The sequence below is a fragment of the Bos javanicus genome, chromosome 2 (assembly GCF_032452875.1).
Source record: "Bos javanicus breed banteng chromosome 2, ARS-OSU_banteng_1.0, whole genome shotgun sequence".
Lineage (NCBI taxonomy): Eukaryota > Metazoa > Chordata > Mammalia > Artiodactyla > Bovidae > Bos > Bos javanicus.
This window is the reverse complement of record NC_083869.1, coordinates 25334020-25348851: the sequence shown is the minus strand read 5'-3', so window position 1 is coordinate 25348851 and position 14832 is coordinate 25334020. Positions and strand designations below refer to the sequence as shown.

The window sequence follows — 14832 nt, the reverse complement described above, 5'->3', positions numbered from 1 at the left end:
TCACTATATTAATATCTATTATAGCCAAAAGGGAGAAGGCAATGGCACCCCACTCCAGTACTCTTGCCTGGAAAATCCCATGGATGGAGGAGCCTGGTGGGCTGCAGTCCATGGGGTTGCTAAGAGTCAGACACGACTGAGCGACTTCACTTTCACTTTTCACTTTCATGCACTGGAGGAGGAAATGGCAACCCACTCCAGTGTTCTTGCCTGGAGAATCCCAGGGACAGCGGGGCCTGATGGGCTGCCATCTATGGGGTCGCACAGAGTCAGACACGACTGAAGAGACTTAGCAGTAGCAGCATAGCCAAAAAGAAAAGTTAAAGAAAAAGAAAAGAAATAACCTAAACAACTAATACAGTAGTTAAGATGTTTTTGTTCACCATGATCCACTATTCAGGAAAACTATCACTCACCTAATCTGTGATCTTCAGGGATCTGTTAATCATGGCTTTCTGTGGATTCCCCAACTCATCCTATCTACAGCCATGGTGGCCACTTTGCTGTACTTCATCTCCCAGCTACCAATGACTGGTTAAGGAATTGACGAACACAATACATCGGCGTCAACCCAGATGGCATGTGGACATCAGGAAAAAGTTAGTCTTTCAAGTATAGTTGCTAAGCCAAAAAGTATGTGACTGAGGCTCCAGAAGCAAGAGGCTAGAAAAACCCAGATATGGAGTCAAAGAGGCTCAGTGACATCATTTGAGACTTTGGATCTAAGCTACTTCCAAAGCTATTCCATCCTTCTCCATATTTACTATTCTCAATTATGTGAACCAGTAAATTATTTACCTTACCAAAGCTTGTGATAAGTTTTTATCACAGGTAAGCAAAAAAATCATGATTAACACACTACCAAAAGAAGAATGGTTAAATAAAATACACTGAGTACACCTATTCGGTATCTTTGTGGATAAAATTCAATGGAATAATGCTGACAGAATAGCATAAACTGTTAAAGAGCCTAGTCTGAATCTTGACTCTACTACAGATTCTCATGTGTCCCTGGTTAAACTAGTTAACCTCTGTGCTTCCATTTCCTCATCTGTAAAACAGGGACTCAATAATACCTACTGCATGATCATTAGAAGTAAATGAGTTACAATTTACAAAGTTCCTAAAACAAGTCCTACCATTAAGTATATGTATCTTTTAAATAAATGAGTTTATATACATACATACATACATATACATGGGCTTCCCTGGTGGCTCAGATGGTAAAGAATCTGTATGCAATGCAGGAGACCTGGGTTTGGTCCCTAGATCGGGAAGATCCCCTGGAGAAGGGAATGGCTACACAGTCCAGTATTCTTGCCTGGAGAATTTCACAGACAAGAGGAGCCATGTGATCACAAAGAGTCAGACACGACTGAGTAACACTTTCACTTTCATATATATATATGATATAAAATAATATATATACAAAGTAATTCACTGATTTTTTTTAAAATCTGTGCACAGAAATAGGAAAAACTATGTTTTTTTTTTTAAAAAGGCAGAAATACTCTATTTGTCAAAAAAAAAAAACAAAAAACAAGAAACATGCCTCAGGTCTTATGAAAGACAGGATGACTCTGATTGGCTTCATACAAATCCCCTGACATTCTCCAGAGGCACCATAGCTGTATTTACCATCAGACAGGAAGCACATACATAGTGGCGAGGGCAGAGCTAACACAATGTATGCCATTTAACAATAACAGCAAGTACCAGGTTAAAGCTTAATTTAAACCTAGAAGAATGTCATTTCACCAACTAAACTAGTTTCCCAGGAAAGATACAAACTTATGAGCACAACAAACACTTAATGCGTGTGTGTGTGTGTGTGTGTGTGCTCAGCTGTGTCCAATCCTTTGGGACCCAATGGACTGTAGCCCCCTGGGCTCCTCTGTCCATGGGATTCTCCAGGCAAGAATACTGAGGTGAGTTGCTGTGCCCTCCTCGAGGGATCTTTCTAACCTAGGGATCGAACCCACGTCTCCTACACTGCAGGCAGACTCTTTACTGTCTGAGCCATCTGGGAAGCCCCATGTCATCCCCCAAAACTGCTCATATTTGGCTTTATACTGCATCTTGTAGAATACAAGCCTTTTAACTTAGAGGTATATAACCTGTAGTCTTGAAATTCACAAATTTCAAATCTAATAATGAAGCCACATTGAGAAGATTTGTTTCACAACCCACACTTGTTTCAGCTCTGCATCTTTCTACATTATGCTTTAAATTCCTATCAAACCATTCAAATTCTGTCGCTCGTTAGATACACTAAGTAATACATGTTATGAAGAGATCTGTTTTGTATGAAATAAAGTAATTAAAGCTTTAAGTGTTTTAAAAAAACACTTCTTGTAAGATGAACCAGGTTGAGAGTCAAGCCTCCTTTCCCTTCCATAATGAACACTAAATCATCTGCCACTAAAGCATCTCAATTTTGTTGAGCGCCTCATGCACCAGGTTAAAATCCTTCACAATAAGTGGACTTCGAAAATTCTCCATTCAAATTCTAATGTTTATTTGTTACAACTGTAGTGAGTTTATGAGGCCAAAATATGAAGATAAACAGCATTCTAATTTAATTATTAAACATGAAAATAAGATTTTTCATTAGTATACTTCTAACATTTTTCATAAAATTTAAGATTTGCACAAACTGATTTTGAATTTTTCGTTTTTTTAATCCTATCTCCATACACATACAAAATTCATGCCAAAAAAAGAAAAAAAAGTTTATCAGTAAACTGAATGAGCCAAAATGACTGATTAGCAAATTAAAATTTGTTAAGGAAAAACTAAGAAATTACTCAAAATGAAATTTCTTTATCTTGGGCAATATATCCGAGTGGTTAAAATGCAGACGATTAAAATCTCAGCTCTAACATTTACTACTGTGTGTCATACTGGGCAAGTTTCTTTACTTCTCTGGGCTTTGGCTCCTCATAGGCAAAATGAGAATAACTGTATATACCTCAAAGAGTTAATGAGAATTAAATGAATTAACATGTACAAACACTAAACTTCAGCTATTACTGTTACTATTATGACTCTCTAAAATATAACTTTGGCCACCTCATGCGAAGAGTTGACTCACTGGAAAAGACTCTGACGCTGGGAGGGATTGGGGGCAAGAGGAGAAGGGGACGCAGAGGATGATGGCTGGATGGCATCACTGACTACATGGACGTGAGTCTGAGTGAACTCCGGGAGTTGGTGATGGACAGGGAGGCCTGGTGTGCTGCGATTCATGGGGTCGCAAAGAGTCGGACACGACTGAGTGACTGAACTGAACTGAAAATACAACTTGCCTATAAAATACTAAAATGAGCGTCTTCCTGGGTCTGAAATATGTATATATTAAGTATAAAATCATTCAGTTTAAAAAAAAAAAAACTAACAGTCCTTTGACAAAACATTCTGTTAGATGCCAACTCTATAGAGGACATCCTACTATGCAATGAGAATATGGAAATGAACAAAATAAAGTCTCTGAATTCAAGACCTTTCTGTAGAGTAGGCCAAAAAAAAAAAAAGTCTATAATAAAAGGTATGACAACAGAGGTGCTATGAAACAGACAAGAATTGTCTGCAGGACACTACGGAACACTATGCTTCCCAGGTGGCGCTAGCGGTAAAGAACCCGCATGCCAACACAGAAGACATGAGAGACACAGGTTCGATCCCTAGGTGGGCAGGATCCCTTGGCGGGAACAGTAACCCGCTCCAATATTCCTGCCTGGAGAATCCCATGGACAGAGAAGTCTTGTCAGCTAGGGGACACAGGCTTGCAGAGAGTCATACAAGACTGAAGCGACTTAGCACACATGCACAAACAGAACACTAAGGAACAGAGGCATCTAACCAGGGGGAGCAGGGGAGACACCCTAGAAAGAATTTCTGAGAAACAATCACCTAGTTTCCTCCACTTCAGGACACCACATTGCTATTTACATAATTTACACAGCTTTTAACATATTCGTAATAGCGTTTTAGAATGCAGATCAATAAAAAGACAAGATCACCTAGTACACTACTACTTAACTATGCTCATAAACAAACTTAAAAATCTTTTGGTAATAATGAAGATGACTATCTTAACAAATTATAACATAACCTTGAAAGAGTCACACTGCTTCCTCAAAAAAACATTTATTTTACCAATAAATAAAAGCTACAAACTTTCCTCCAGTAAATTATAATGAAACTGATGTCAAAGAATATTTTTCAGCTGTTAAAGACCTCTGAAGGATTTGAATTCAACCCCGCCACTTTACAGATTTAGAGGAGCCACAAAGTATAATGGGAAAGCAGTAAGTTGAAAATCAGAAAACCGCATCTTGGTCACTCTCCTAGAGTGAAAGTCTGGGCAAAGTTTCCTCATCGGTAAAATAAGAAGTTTGAATTCAATAGCTTCCAGGGTCCCTTTCAGCTCTATAATTCTCATGTTATGAAACTGAAGCAGATAAGCAACTTGCCCAAACATCACCCATCTAGTTAAGGGCAAAGTAGGGACACTTGTTTTCCAATTATCAATGCACTTTCTCTTTTGCAGCATACTGCTTCTCCCACTTCATAACACCATTCCTCTAAATTATTCTAAGATATGTGGAAATTATTAAAGAGAACGAAGGAGTTTACAAAACTAAATTACTTATTCCTATAGTTCTTCTATAGAAAATGAGCTTTAAATCTAAATGAAACAAATACATGAACTCTCAAGCTCTGTGTCACTTACTTCACTAAAACTGACCTCAGAAAAGTTAAAGGAGTTTATCCTTAAACTTCCAAGTACCTAAAATCTAACCTTTCAATACATTTCACAGAAGAGACTATGTTCCATAGTAAATTAAAATATGAATTGTTATAGATAATCATAACTATTACATACATACTTCTCTGAATAAGATGAGAATTAAAATTCTTTTTATGTTCTGGTTATAATATGCACTTTTTTATTCAAGACAGATCAATTTAAACACTTACTTTTCCTTTAGCTATCCTTTTTTCAGACTCTCTAGCTTTTAAACCATTAGATTAAGCACATTACCTCTGAAATCACATAAACAATTAAAAATAAAAGACTATACAGAATGCTGATAGTTTCTCTTTTAAAACTGAAAATCAGCCCCCAGAAGTGCAACTCTACTAAACTATATCATAAGCAGCATCTGATTCCCTAAAATGTCTTCAAAGCTTTGCAGGGAATTTATCAAGATTTCAGGAAGACTGACAGTGTTGATTCCAGAAAATACAGGAAAAACTGCAGAAGCACAATAAAAACTCAAAACAGCAATAAAGTCAACAGCAGTTTCATACTACTGAAATTTGAGGATTTTCAAAAACATTCATGGATATATAAGTAGTTTAACTACATTTACAAATTTTCAAAGAATCACAGAATGTTTGCATTTTTTAATTGGATGGGACCTTAAGTCACTTAATCCAATACCACACAAAATAAGAATTTATTGAATTTATCTCCACCCCACCCCAAAAGTCCATGTACATGCACGTGCTCAGTCATGCCCAGCTCTTTGTAACCCTATACACTGTATGTAGCTCGCCAGGATCCTCTGTCCATGGGATTCTCCAGGCAAGAATACTGGAGTAGGTTGCCATTTCCTTCTCCAGGGGATCTTCAGGGATCGAACCCATGTCTCTTATGTCTTTTGCACCAGCAGTGTAGTTTGCTTTAAATTCTCATAGTTAAATATTTCAAGAGACTGGTCTTTCCATTGCTGGTCAAATCTAGTTGTTACACGGTTCTTACATTCTTGTCAAAAAAAAAAAAAATACAGAATTCATTCTATGCCTTCGCAACTTTCACCTGTTAGTTTATCTTCTGTAACAGCATAATAAATACATTCTCTTCTATTTGTTTTTGAAATATCTGAAAACAGCTATACTCTTCCCCACCCTTCAACTAGTCTCTTGTTGAATCTAAATGTATGGTCCACAGATTTCTTGTGTGTCCTGAAGACACTTCTGGGATAAAATGTACTTCCACATTGCAAGTAACCTTTAAAACAACAGCCAACTGTTGAATTTTGGTGTAATATCAAAGAATAACTTCCCAAAAGGCTAGTAAAATAGTTCTAAGTACATATCTATGTGAAATTGGGTTCTCAACACATGCCTCAAAATACATCTCAACAGATGGAAAGAAGAAAATCCAGCTACCTTCTAGTATGCCAGAAATTAAAGTGGTCTGTAAAAATATAAAACAATCCCACTAGTCTCACTGAAGTTTTTGTTTTAGCATATTTATTTATCATTTTAAAATTCGTTAACATGTAATCAAATTGTTTTTAGATAAATGTTTCTGAAGTTATTTCATTACAAATACAGTAAATACCAAGACATAACCCACATAAACAAAATCTCTTTAGAGACCTGAATAATTAAGGAGTAAAGGGGGTCCTGAGACCAAAAAGGCTAAAACATAACCTATTTCTCAGGGGCAGATTCCCAGGCTTCTATCTTGAATTTCCCTTTCTCCTCTAATACATAAAAATGCCTCTGTAAGGGAGGCGCCTACCACATATCTATGCATTCACGAGCTAGAATCCTTAAACATACAACTCGGTCTTGCTGCAGCAGGTGACTTCAAAAAATTAAAGTGCCATCTGATACATAACTTTTAACATCTTCCTACAGGTATTATGCAATCATCTGGAATCAAATACTTTTAACTCTTCCGTCTAAAGATGCAATCTGTAAATACAGAAACAGAGCAAGTTTATGACTATGATATTATCTTTTTGGCCAAACTATTTTTGCTATTTATATAAAAGTAAAAAGCAAATTATTTATATCTGGAAAAATGGAATAAAAAAGACAAGTCTTTTGTATAACCATTTATTTGACTCACAGCAGTAACCCATTCAAAAGTACTTATGTACTGATATGAAAAAAAAAAAAAATCTATTCATCTAGCCAACACATTCCTAGGCCTCAGCAAACAAAACTGACCTTATCTGAAAATTTCTTAACTTCTCACATCCTTATTCACAGAATTATTAGAAGATAAAGTGGGATAGAGAATTTAGCCACAGGTTTAAAAGATCTACTGTGAAACCTAGAGCTACACTGCTGAGCACCTCTCAGAGAATTTTAAGACTGATAAAGGAAAAGCTTTGGAACTCCAAGGAAAGAAATTATTAATAGTCCGTGTGTGTTAGTCACTCAGTCGTGTCCGACTCTTCACGACCCCAGGGACTGTAGCCCACCAGGCTCTTTGGTCCATAGAAATCTCCAGGCAAGAATACTGGAGTGGCTTGCCATTTCCTTCTCCAATTAATAGTCTACACTCTACCATACAAATTCCTGAATTCCAATAAATTCCTAAATCTTATGATTTAGACTTATGGATAAGATACTTATGGTTTATCTTTAAAAATAGCCCATTTTCAAAATTAAGTTTGCTTAAAAGGAGTTCATCACATATATAACTTTATATATGTACATATACATGTGTATCTCTTTTAAGTTTAAAATTTTATATTCTCTATTACATTAAGTTGGCTCAATTTTTCAAGAAACAAAGTTTGTTCTCTCCTTGATACGTACACTAAAGTTCCATTAATAGTAATGCTTTTCACTAGCTATCAGTCACCAGCAATTAAAGCTATCAAATTTGGATTTCCCTGGTGGCTCAGTATCCTCCTGCCAATGCAGGGGACATGGTTCAATCCCTGGTCCAGGAAGATCCCACATCCTGCAAAGCAGCTAAACCCAAGCACTGACCCCATGCTCTGTAACGAGAAGCCACAGCAATGAGAAGCCTGTGGACCCCAACCAAGAGTAGCACCAGCTCATGGAAACCAGAAAAAAGCCCGCACAGCAATAAAGACCCCACATAGCCAAAAATAATTTTTTTTTAAAAAGCTGTTAATTTACATCAATTTATACAACAGACTAATATGTTACCTGGAAAAGATGCCAAGCACTTGTTAAAATAAAAACTGGGATCCCACTCAATAGACAATGGTAACACCTTGATTCCTAAGGCTTCATATATGCAATTAGTGTTCGCATTAGTGAAATCTGAAACAATAGCTTCAAGATGAATACATAACCCTACAGAGCATTAAAAGTTTTAATTTATTTCCTGGTTGGTCAAAAAAAAGCAATATACCACTGTCACCATACAGGTATTTGGGTGTGAAGTATAACTTACACAACAGCATGTCTTGTTATTTCATAAATTGAGACTAGGTTACATAAAAATCCAAACTGCTGGAAAAAATTCGCCTTATTTGGAAGTTCAAGCTAAATTATTCCAATCTTTCAAAATTTTAAAACATCAGGAAAAGTGCAGAATAGTACACAAGTTTTTTAATGAGTTGAAGTAACCTCTGAAGTTCACAAAATCTAGATTCTACAGACCCAAAATTACTAACACTGATTACAGATGTTAACAGATGAACAATTCAACACTAAGTCCTCATTAACAAGTACAGTGCTTGGCTCACACAAAATGTCTCAATAAATATTTAAGAAATGAATAATTTAAAAAAAGGTATAGCCTTAAAAAAAGTCCTTCCCAAGACATCACTGAATATCACTCATTATACTATCACTCATTATACTATCATTCCTAACACTGCCATTTAGCATCTTAATGAAAGTATAGACAAAAGTAAAAGCATGCTAAAAGCACCAACTGCCGTTCTCAAAATAGATTTTAAGACACTCATTTACAAATTTTCAAGTGAAGAAAGAAAAATCACCAGGTGTACTAAATTCGAGTTAGTCAATAAATAAACTTTTATCTTCTAATAATCAGAACTCAGGGTTGGGGGTGAGATGGAAAGAGGAAATGTCTGTCAAAGTATTCAGAACGCTTAATGGATGCCATAAATCAAATCTTCCCGTGAATTTTCCAGAGCAAATTCATGCCAATCTTTGAGCCTATTGTCACTTTCACACATGCTCACAGGAACAAAATGACAAAGAACGCTATGCCTGAACCACTGGATTCAGGGCACAAACCACTTGACTAACAAATGTCAAGACTCTGAGTCATAAATACTGATAGATATTTTCAAAATAAATTAATCCCACCGACTCCTACATAAATCAAAGCTCTTGGTATCTTTAAAGGATTCACTAGACTACTGGACTTCCCGACGTTTTTTCGAAAATGTGGCTACAATCTTCCTGTGTGACACAACTGGCCGTGAACAACCCATTTACCAATTGCTCATGAATACCGCTGAACGTTTTCCAGACAAAAGAACGTTAAACGCGATTCTACACACATTTATTCTTCCCCCATAAATATGTGTTCTCCTAAATTTAATTTTACGTCGTATACTTAAAGTTAAATACAGCAAGTTAAAATTTTAGTCAAAAGCACTCCGGTGTCTTACTAGCTGTGTAACTGCTACATCTGGTGGCAGCACACTTGCATGCAGGAAGCCAGAAAACTTAGAAAACAATTGTAACCGATCTGGTGAATGTTTGCAGTAACCTTTACGCAGCGATTTCCCACAAAACCCACGACCCTGTCGGAGAAGAATAGTAGCCTACTTGTAACAGAGAGGTAACACACAAATATGCAGGAGGTGATGGCGAAGCAAAGTTGCAACCATCTGGGTGGTTTTAAAAGCCTGCCCACGAATCGGTCTCTAGTTTAAACTGCTCCGGGTGGGGGTGGCGGGGCAGGCCAGGGATCAAAGTCGGCTTTGATCATTTCAGCGGCTCTCCCCAAAAGGCAGAGATCTTGCCAGTGAGGGGCATCCTTCAGGTCCCGGGCAGCAAAGCTCGCAGAGCGGGGACCGCCTCTAGGGGAGGAGTGCGCGAGGGAAGGGGAGGGGGCTCGAGGATGAATGCTTCACCGAGAGGGAAAACCCACCAGAGACCGGAGGCCGGGAGGTTAAGAGTACTGAGAGTACTAGCAAATGGAGCAGAAAGGGGCTCGCGTCCGGGGTCAGGCTTCCCACCCTAGCCAGGACTGCCTCTTAGGAACCCCAAGCGAGTCTGTGCGCCGCGCCGCGCCTCGCCCCGTCCCCTCCAGCGCGCACCCCTTCGTCCGTCTTCGCCACCCGCGAACCACCACCCACAACCGGAGCACTACCTCCCCTGGGCCGGGCGGCCTCGCGTCCACCTCGTCCCCCTCCCCCACCCCGGGGTCGCGGGAAGGAGACCCGGGGGCGCGCGGGCCGCGGCGCGGGGAAGGGAGGCCAGCGAGCGGGCGCGGGCGCGACGGCACTTACCTTCCCTGGGCCTCCCGGATGGCGGCGTGTGATTCAGCAGGGACCTGGCCGCCGCCGCCGAGCCCGGGGTTGGAGACGTGGAGAGCTGGGACCAAGATGGCGGCCCCTCCAAACTTCCACTGCTACTTTGGACACTCATCAAGCTACTTTCTGGGAACCCGACTCCCCCCCTGCGACGGCAGCGGCGGCAACGGCACCGGCACCCGCCTCCGTCATGGCGGGGGCCGCGCTGAGGGCGAGCAGGAGAGCGAGGGCAGGGAGGGGAGAGTCAAGGGGATGGGGGAGGAAACCAAGAAGGGGGGAGGTGGGGAGGGTAGAGGTGAGGGGAGGAGAGGGGACGGGGAGGAGGAAAAGCGGGAGAAGTAAGGGAGCCGGCGGGCGCGCCGGGGAAGAGGCGGAGGGAAGGAGCGCCGCGGCGGAGGCGTCGAGGGGGCGCCCGCTGGGGCCGGGGTCGGAGCGCGGGCGGAGCGCGGGCTGCGCCAGCCGAGAAGACTTCCGCGGGCGGAACCTGCCGGCACCTCTGCAGTGCGTCGGCCCCCGGCGTCGCCCGGGTGGCGGCGGCGGCGGGCGGTGGGTGGCGGCTGAGGCGGCGGGGTAACCTCTGCATCAGTTACGGGCGGCGGCGGCGTCACGCGCCGCCTGTGCAAACACTATCGCGAGGCTCCTGCGCCTCCGGTAGCGGCGGCGGCGGCGGCGGCCGCGGGACCAGGCTTGGGGGAGGGACCTGCCAGGGGTTGGGGGCGGGGGGGACTGGGGAGGGAACGAGCGCGCGAGGGAGGAGACGCGGGCGCTGGGCGCTCCCGGCGCACCCGGGGATCGCTGCTCGGCACGGGAGCCCGGGGCCGGCGGACTGGCGTGCGCCGGGGGCGGCCTCCCGGAGCCGGCCGGAGGGAGGCGCGCCCCGCACGCGCCCCCGCCGCGCTGCACCGGCTCCCGCTCCCGCTCCGCTGCCACCTGACTCCCCCTTTCTCCCGCGGAAGCGCGCCTGCCTCCCGACCCACACCCAGCCTGGGGAGAAATGCTTCTGCTCTCTCTGGGCTGTCGTTTCTCAGGAGTTCGATGTGATCATTTCTCAAAATGGAACTGCAAAGTTGAGAGTTGCTTTTTTTTCCCCTCTCTCTACTGTGTAAAAAAAAAAAAAAACAAACCGGTGTGCGCCTCCCCGTTCGGGAGTGGTTATCGAATAAAAGAGCTAACAAAATAAGTTGGGTGGAAATAAAACTTTACAAATGTTTTCCAACAAGAAAGACAGTCTTTACTGGTGTATGCACTGTATGTGTGGTCTGGCAGTTCTTTGTTTTAAAACAGTAGGTGGAAAGTCTGAATAGAAAAATTTGATCACCGAGTTCACATTTTTAGGGTATGAAGAGGGTATGGTTTCTAGAAAGTTCCAGTGACTGCCACTGCTGAGTCGTGACTACAAAATATTGAAGCGAACTACAGCATCTGTTAAAATTTATGGTTACAATGTAACTTTCTACACACCCACACAGGGACAGACACATCAGGGATTGGGCATCTTGTACATAAAAGAGCCTTCTAATAGTTCAGGAAAAATACAACGAAGTTATTGCTCTCTTTTTTGTTCCAAATAAAGTGACTAGAATTTTTATGTACTAAAAAAAAAAAAAAAAAAATTTAATAGAACACTAAAAAGATTATGATATAGAGTAACTGTACAGGCATGAGGAAATGGCATTGCCAGGGGAACAAAAATGTCACTTCTATTTTTTATTTTTATGACTCTGCGCTTCTCATAGTAATGTTTTGTTCAGATAAACTATCATATTAAAATAGAACCTTGGTTGTCAGTTATCTCCAGAAGTAATTTTAGTTTTCTTGTGCTTCAGATTCTTCAGTGAGTTTTTAGTTATGTTCGGCTTTTCATACTTGGGGTAATCTCAAATTAAACAACTTCAGTGAGGTATAATTAACATGCAATAAACTGCACATATTTAAAGTGTGCAATTTGATGTTTTCATGTGTATACAACCCTGAAACCATTTCTACAATCAAGATAGTGAATATATCCATCTCCCTCCAAGATTTCCTCTACCCCTTTCTGATTCCTCTTTCCCTACACCCCCATCCCCAGGTAACCACAGAACTGCTTTCTGTCACTTAGTTTACATTTCCCAGAACTTTAGATAAAAGGAATTGTACAATTTGAACTCTTTTGTCTGACTTCTTTTACTCAATGTAATTATTTTGAGATTGATCTACATTGTTGGATTTATCAATAGTTCATTTCTTTTTCTTTCTGAGTATTCCATTGTGTGAATATACCACACTTTGTTTATTCATTCACCTGTTGATGGAATTTGGATTGTTTCCACTGTTTTACTAATGTGAATAATGCTAGTATGAACATTTGTGTACAAGTCTTTGTGTAGACATATGCTTTCCTTTCTCTTGGATACATATCTAGAACCTTACATTAGATTTTTATACCAAAGTGCATACACCCTAAGGCAAAACAAGAGTTCCTGTAAGATAGGTAATAGGTAGCTGTATGCTCTCAGTATTTTAAAAGAGAAAGCTTAGTCAGCTGATTGTGGTGAAAAGGACAGAAAAGAAGTCAAGAGACCTGGATATTAGTCTCAGCAGGTAGCAATCCTTCTTGATTTAATTTCCTCATCTGTGAAAAAGAGGTTAGAGTCACTCGGTGATCTCTAAAGCTCCTACCAGTTTCAAGATTTTACCCAGAGCTCAGCTCCTCTGGAGAGTAGTAAACAAAACCCAACCAGAGATTTGATAGGTTATCTGCCTCCCAATCCTCCCAAGAGCCTCAGGATACCTGTACACCAACACCAGTTACATTTTATGCAGACTGACTCCTTGTATTTTAAATGGTAACTAGAGGATCACAACAAATCCAAATACATAATACAATTTCTTTCGATTTGTTTTTGTTATGAGTGCTGCCTTGGAAAGACAATTAAATGACTGATTCCTACTTTCTTGCAGCTTATGATAAAGATAGTCAACATGACTGACTTGCAGAGAGGCTACTGCCAGCAACAAGGAACTACTTAAATAAACCGTGGCTTAGCCTGAAAATAGAATGTTATGCTATCACTTAAAATCATGTCTTTGAAAAATACTTAAAAAGATGATAAAAAATTCCCTTGTATATTGTAAGTGAAAGCACGGGTATGATCCCAATCCGTTTGTAAGTATGAAAAGCAAAGGACTGCAAGGATGCACCCCCAAAAGTGTATAGCTAGCCTTGGGTTGTAAGATTGCATAATTATTCCTTTCTGCTCTTCCAAATGTTATACAATGAATCTCGTATTAAGTAATTTAAGCATAAAAAGGATATGGACACAAGTTGTGCAAAAACATAATTTTATTGAATTATTGTAAAAACTTTTAAATAGTGAGTAGAGGCTCCCGCATACCTTGTACACCGGCAAGGACACGGGCATTTGAATAATGTTTGATAGAGATAGATGGAATGGTTAGAGTGATAGCTTGCCCAATAGAACAAGATATAGGAAAGTCAGGAGAGTCTAGGTTCGGCCACTCTGGGAGAAGAGAAATATCAAGAAAAGCAAGGAAAGATCATTGGAAGGGGGTTACAGCAAGATGGAAGCACAGGAATGAACTAAGCAAGTAAAAGGAGAATGCAGTAAGACTGCCTACAAAGAATCAGGCAGAGTGTTCTTTCTGTGAATTGAGAGCGCCATGAAGACAGAGACTAAAGCCCATTATACAATGCCTGACACAGAACCAAGGGCTCTGTCAATGTTTGCGGAATGGATGATGAGGAATGGAGCAGTTCAGAAGTCTTCAAGGGTCTTCTGATATAAGATCATATACAAAAAGGGAGATCTTAGCCCTGATCTATAGGCTAGTCATAATTTACAACTACGTTTATGAGACTCTTCTATTTATATAACAGTAAAAAAAATTTTTGCAAAGCATCCAATATTATATATATATATAATAAATGCTAATACCTCTTAGCATTTGATTCCCTCTAAATTTGAGGAGATAATTAATCTCTAAATCCCGTTCCCCCAAACCAATCAGAAAAGAGCCCAGAAATTGGATGAAAGGTCCTTTCTAAGTACTGTTCCAGACAGTGGCCTGCTGGAGCCAGTTCATACAGCCCAGAGAGCAGATTGTACAAGTCTCTCCCTCAACTCAGAGTTCAATGCCCCCCACACTGGTAGCTTGAAACTGGCCATGGTAAGAGTATTTACAACTCCAAAGTCAGCAAAATCTGCATATCAAGGCTTCTTTGCCAACACACCACTGCTCCCACAGTACATAGATCATTGCCTTATTATCTTCCATTTCCCCACCCTGGCTAAAATCCTAGTGAGGGCAAGGACCTTGTCTGTCATGTTTACAGTTATACTCCCAACATCTAGCACCTGCTTGGCATACAGCTGGTGCTGATACGTATTTGTTGAGCTGATCAATTACCCACATAGCTGATTAGCAAGCACCTGAGCCCCCTGGGCTAATCTGCTGGTAAACAACTGTGTTGGCCACGCTAGGTGAGGAAGAAAAGGCCAAATATTCCCCCACCCCCTCACACTTACACTTCATTGGCCAATGACTGTGATTTGGTAAAGTTCACTGACCTTGTTAGGGTTGCCGG

General features: G+C 40.9%; 1 protein-coding gene across 3 annotated transcripts in view; it reads right to left on the bottom strand.

Moving 5' to 3' along the window:
- The window catches only part of TLK1 (tousled like kinase 1), a 181767-nt gene extending 170728 nt beyond the window's left edge, over positions 1 to 11039 (bottom strand). For 2 of the 3 annotated variants that reach the window (XM_061435499.1, XM_061435500.1), the window contains exon 1: positions 10221 to 10547. In XM_061435499.1, the coding sequence (XP_061291483.1) occupies positions 10221 to 10359 (139 nt within the window). In that variant the 5' untranslated portion in view covers positions 10360 to 10547. Of the gene's footprint in view, positions 1 to 10220 lie in introns of all 3 variants that reach the window. The other variant, XM_061435498.1, reaches the window with a different exon arrangement.
- Positions 11040 to 14832: the final 3793 nt, after the last annotated feature.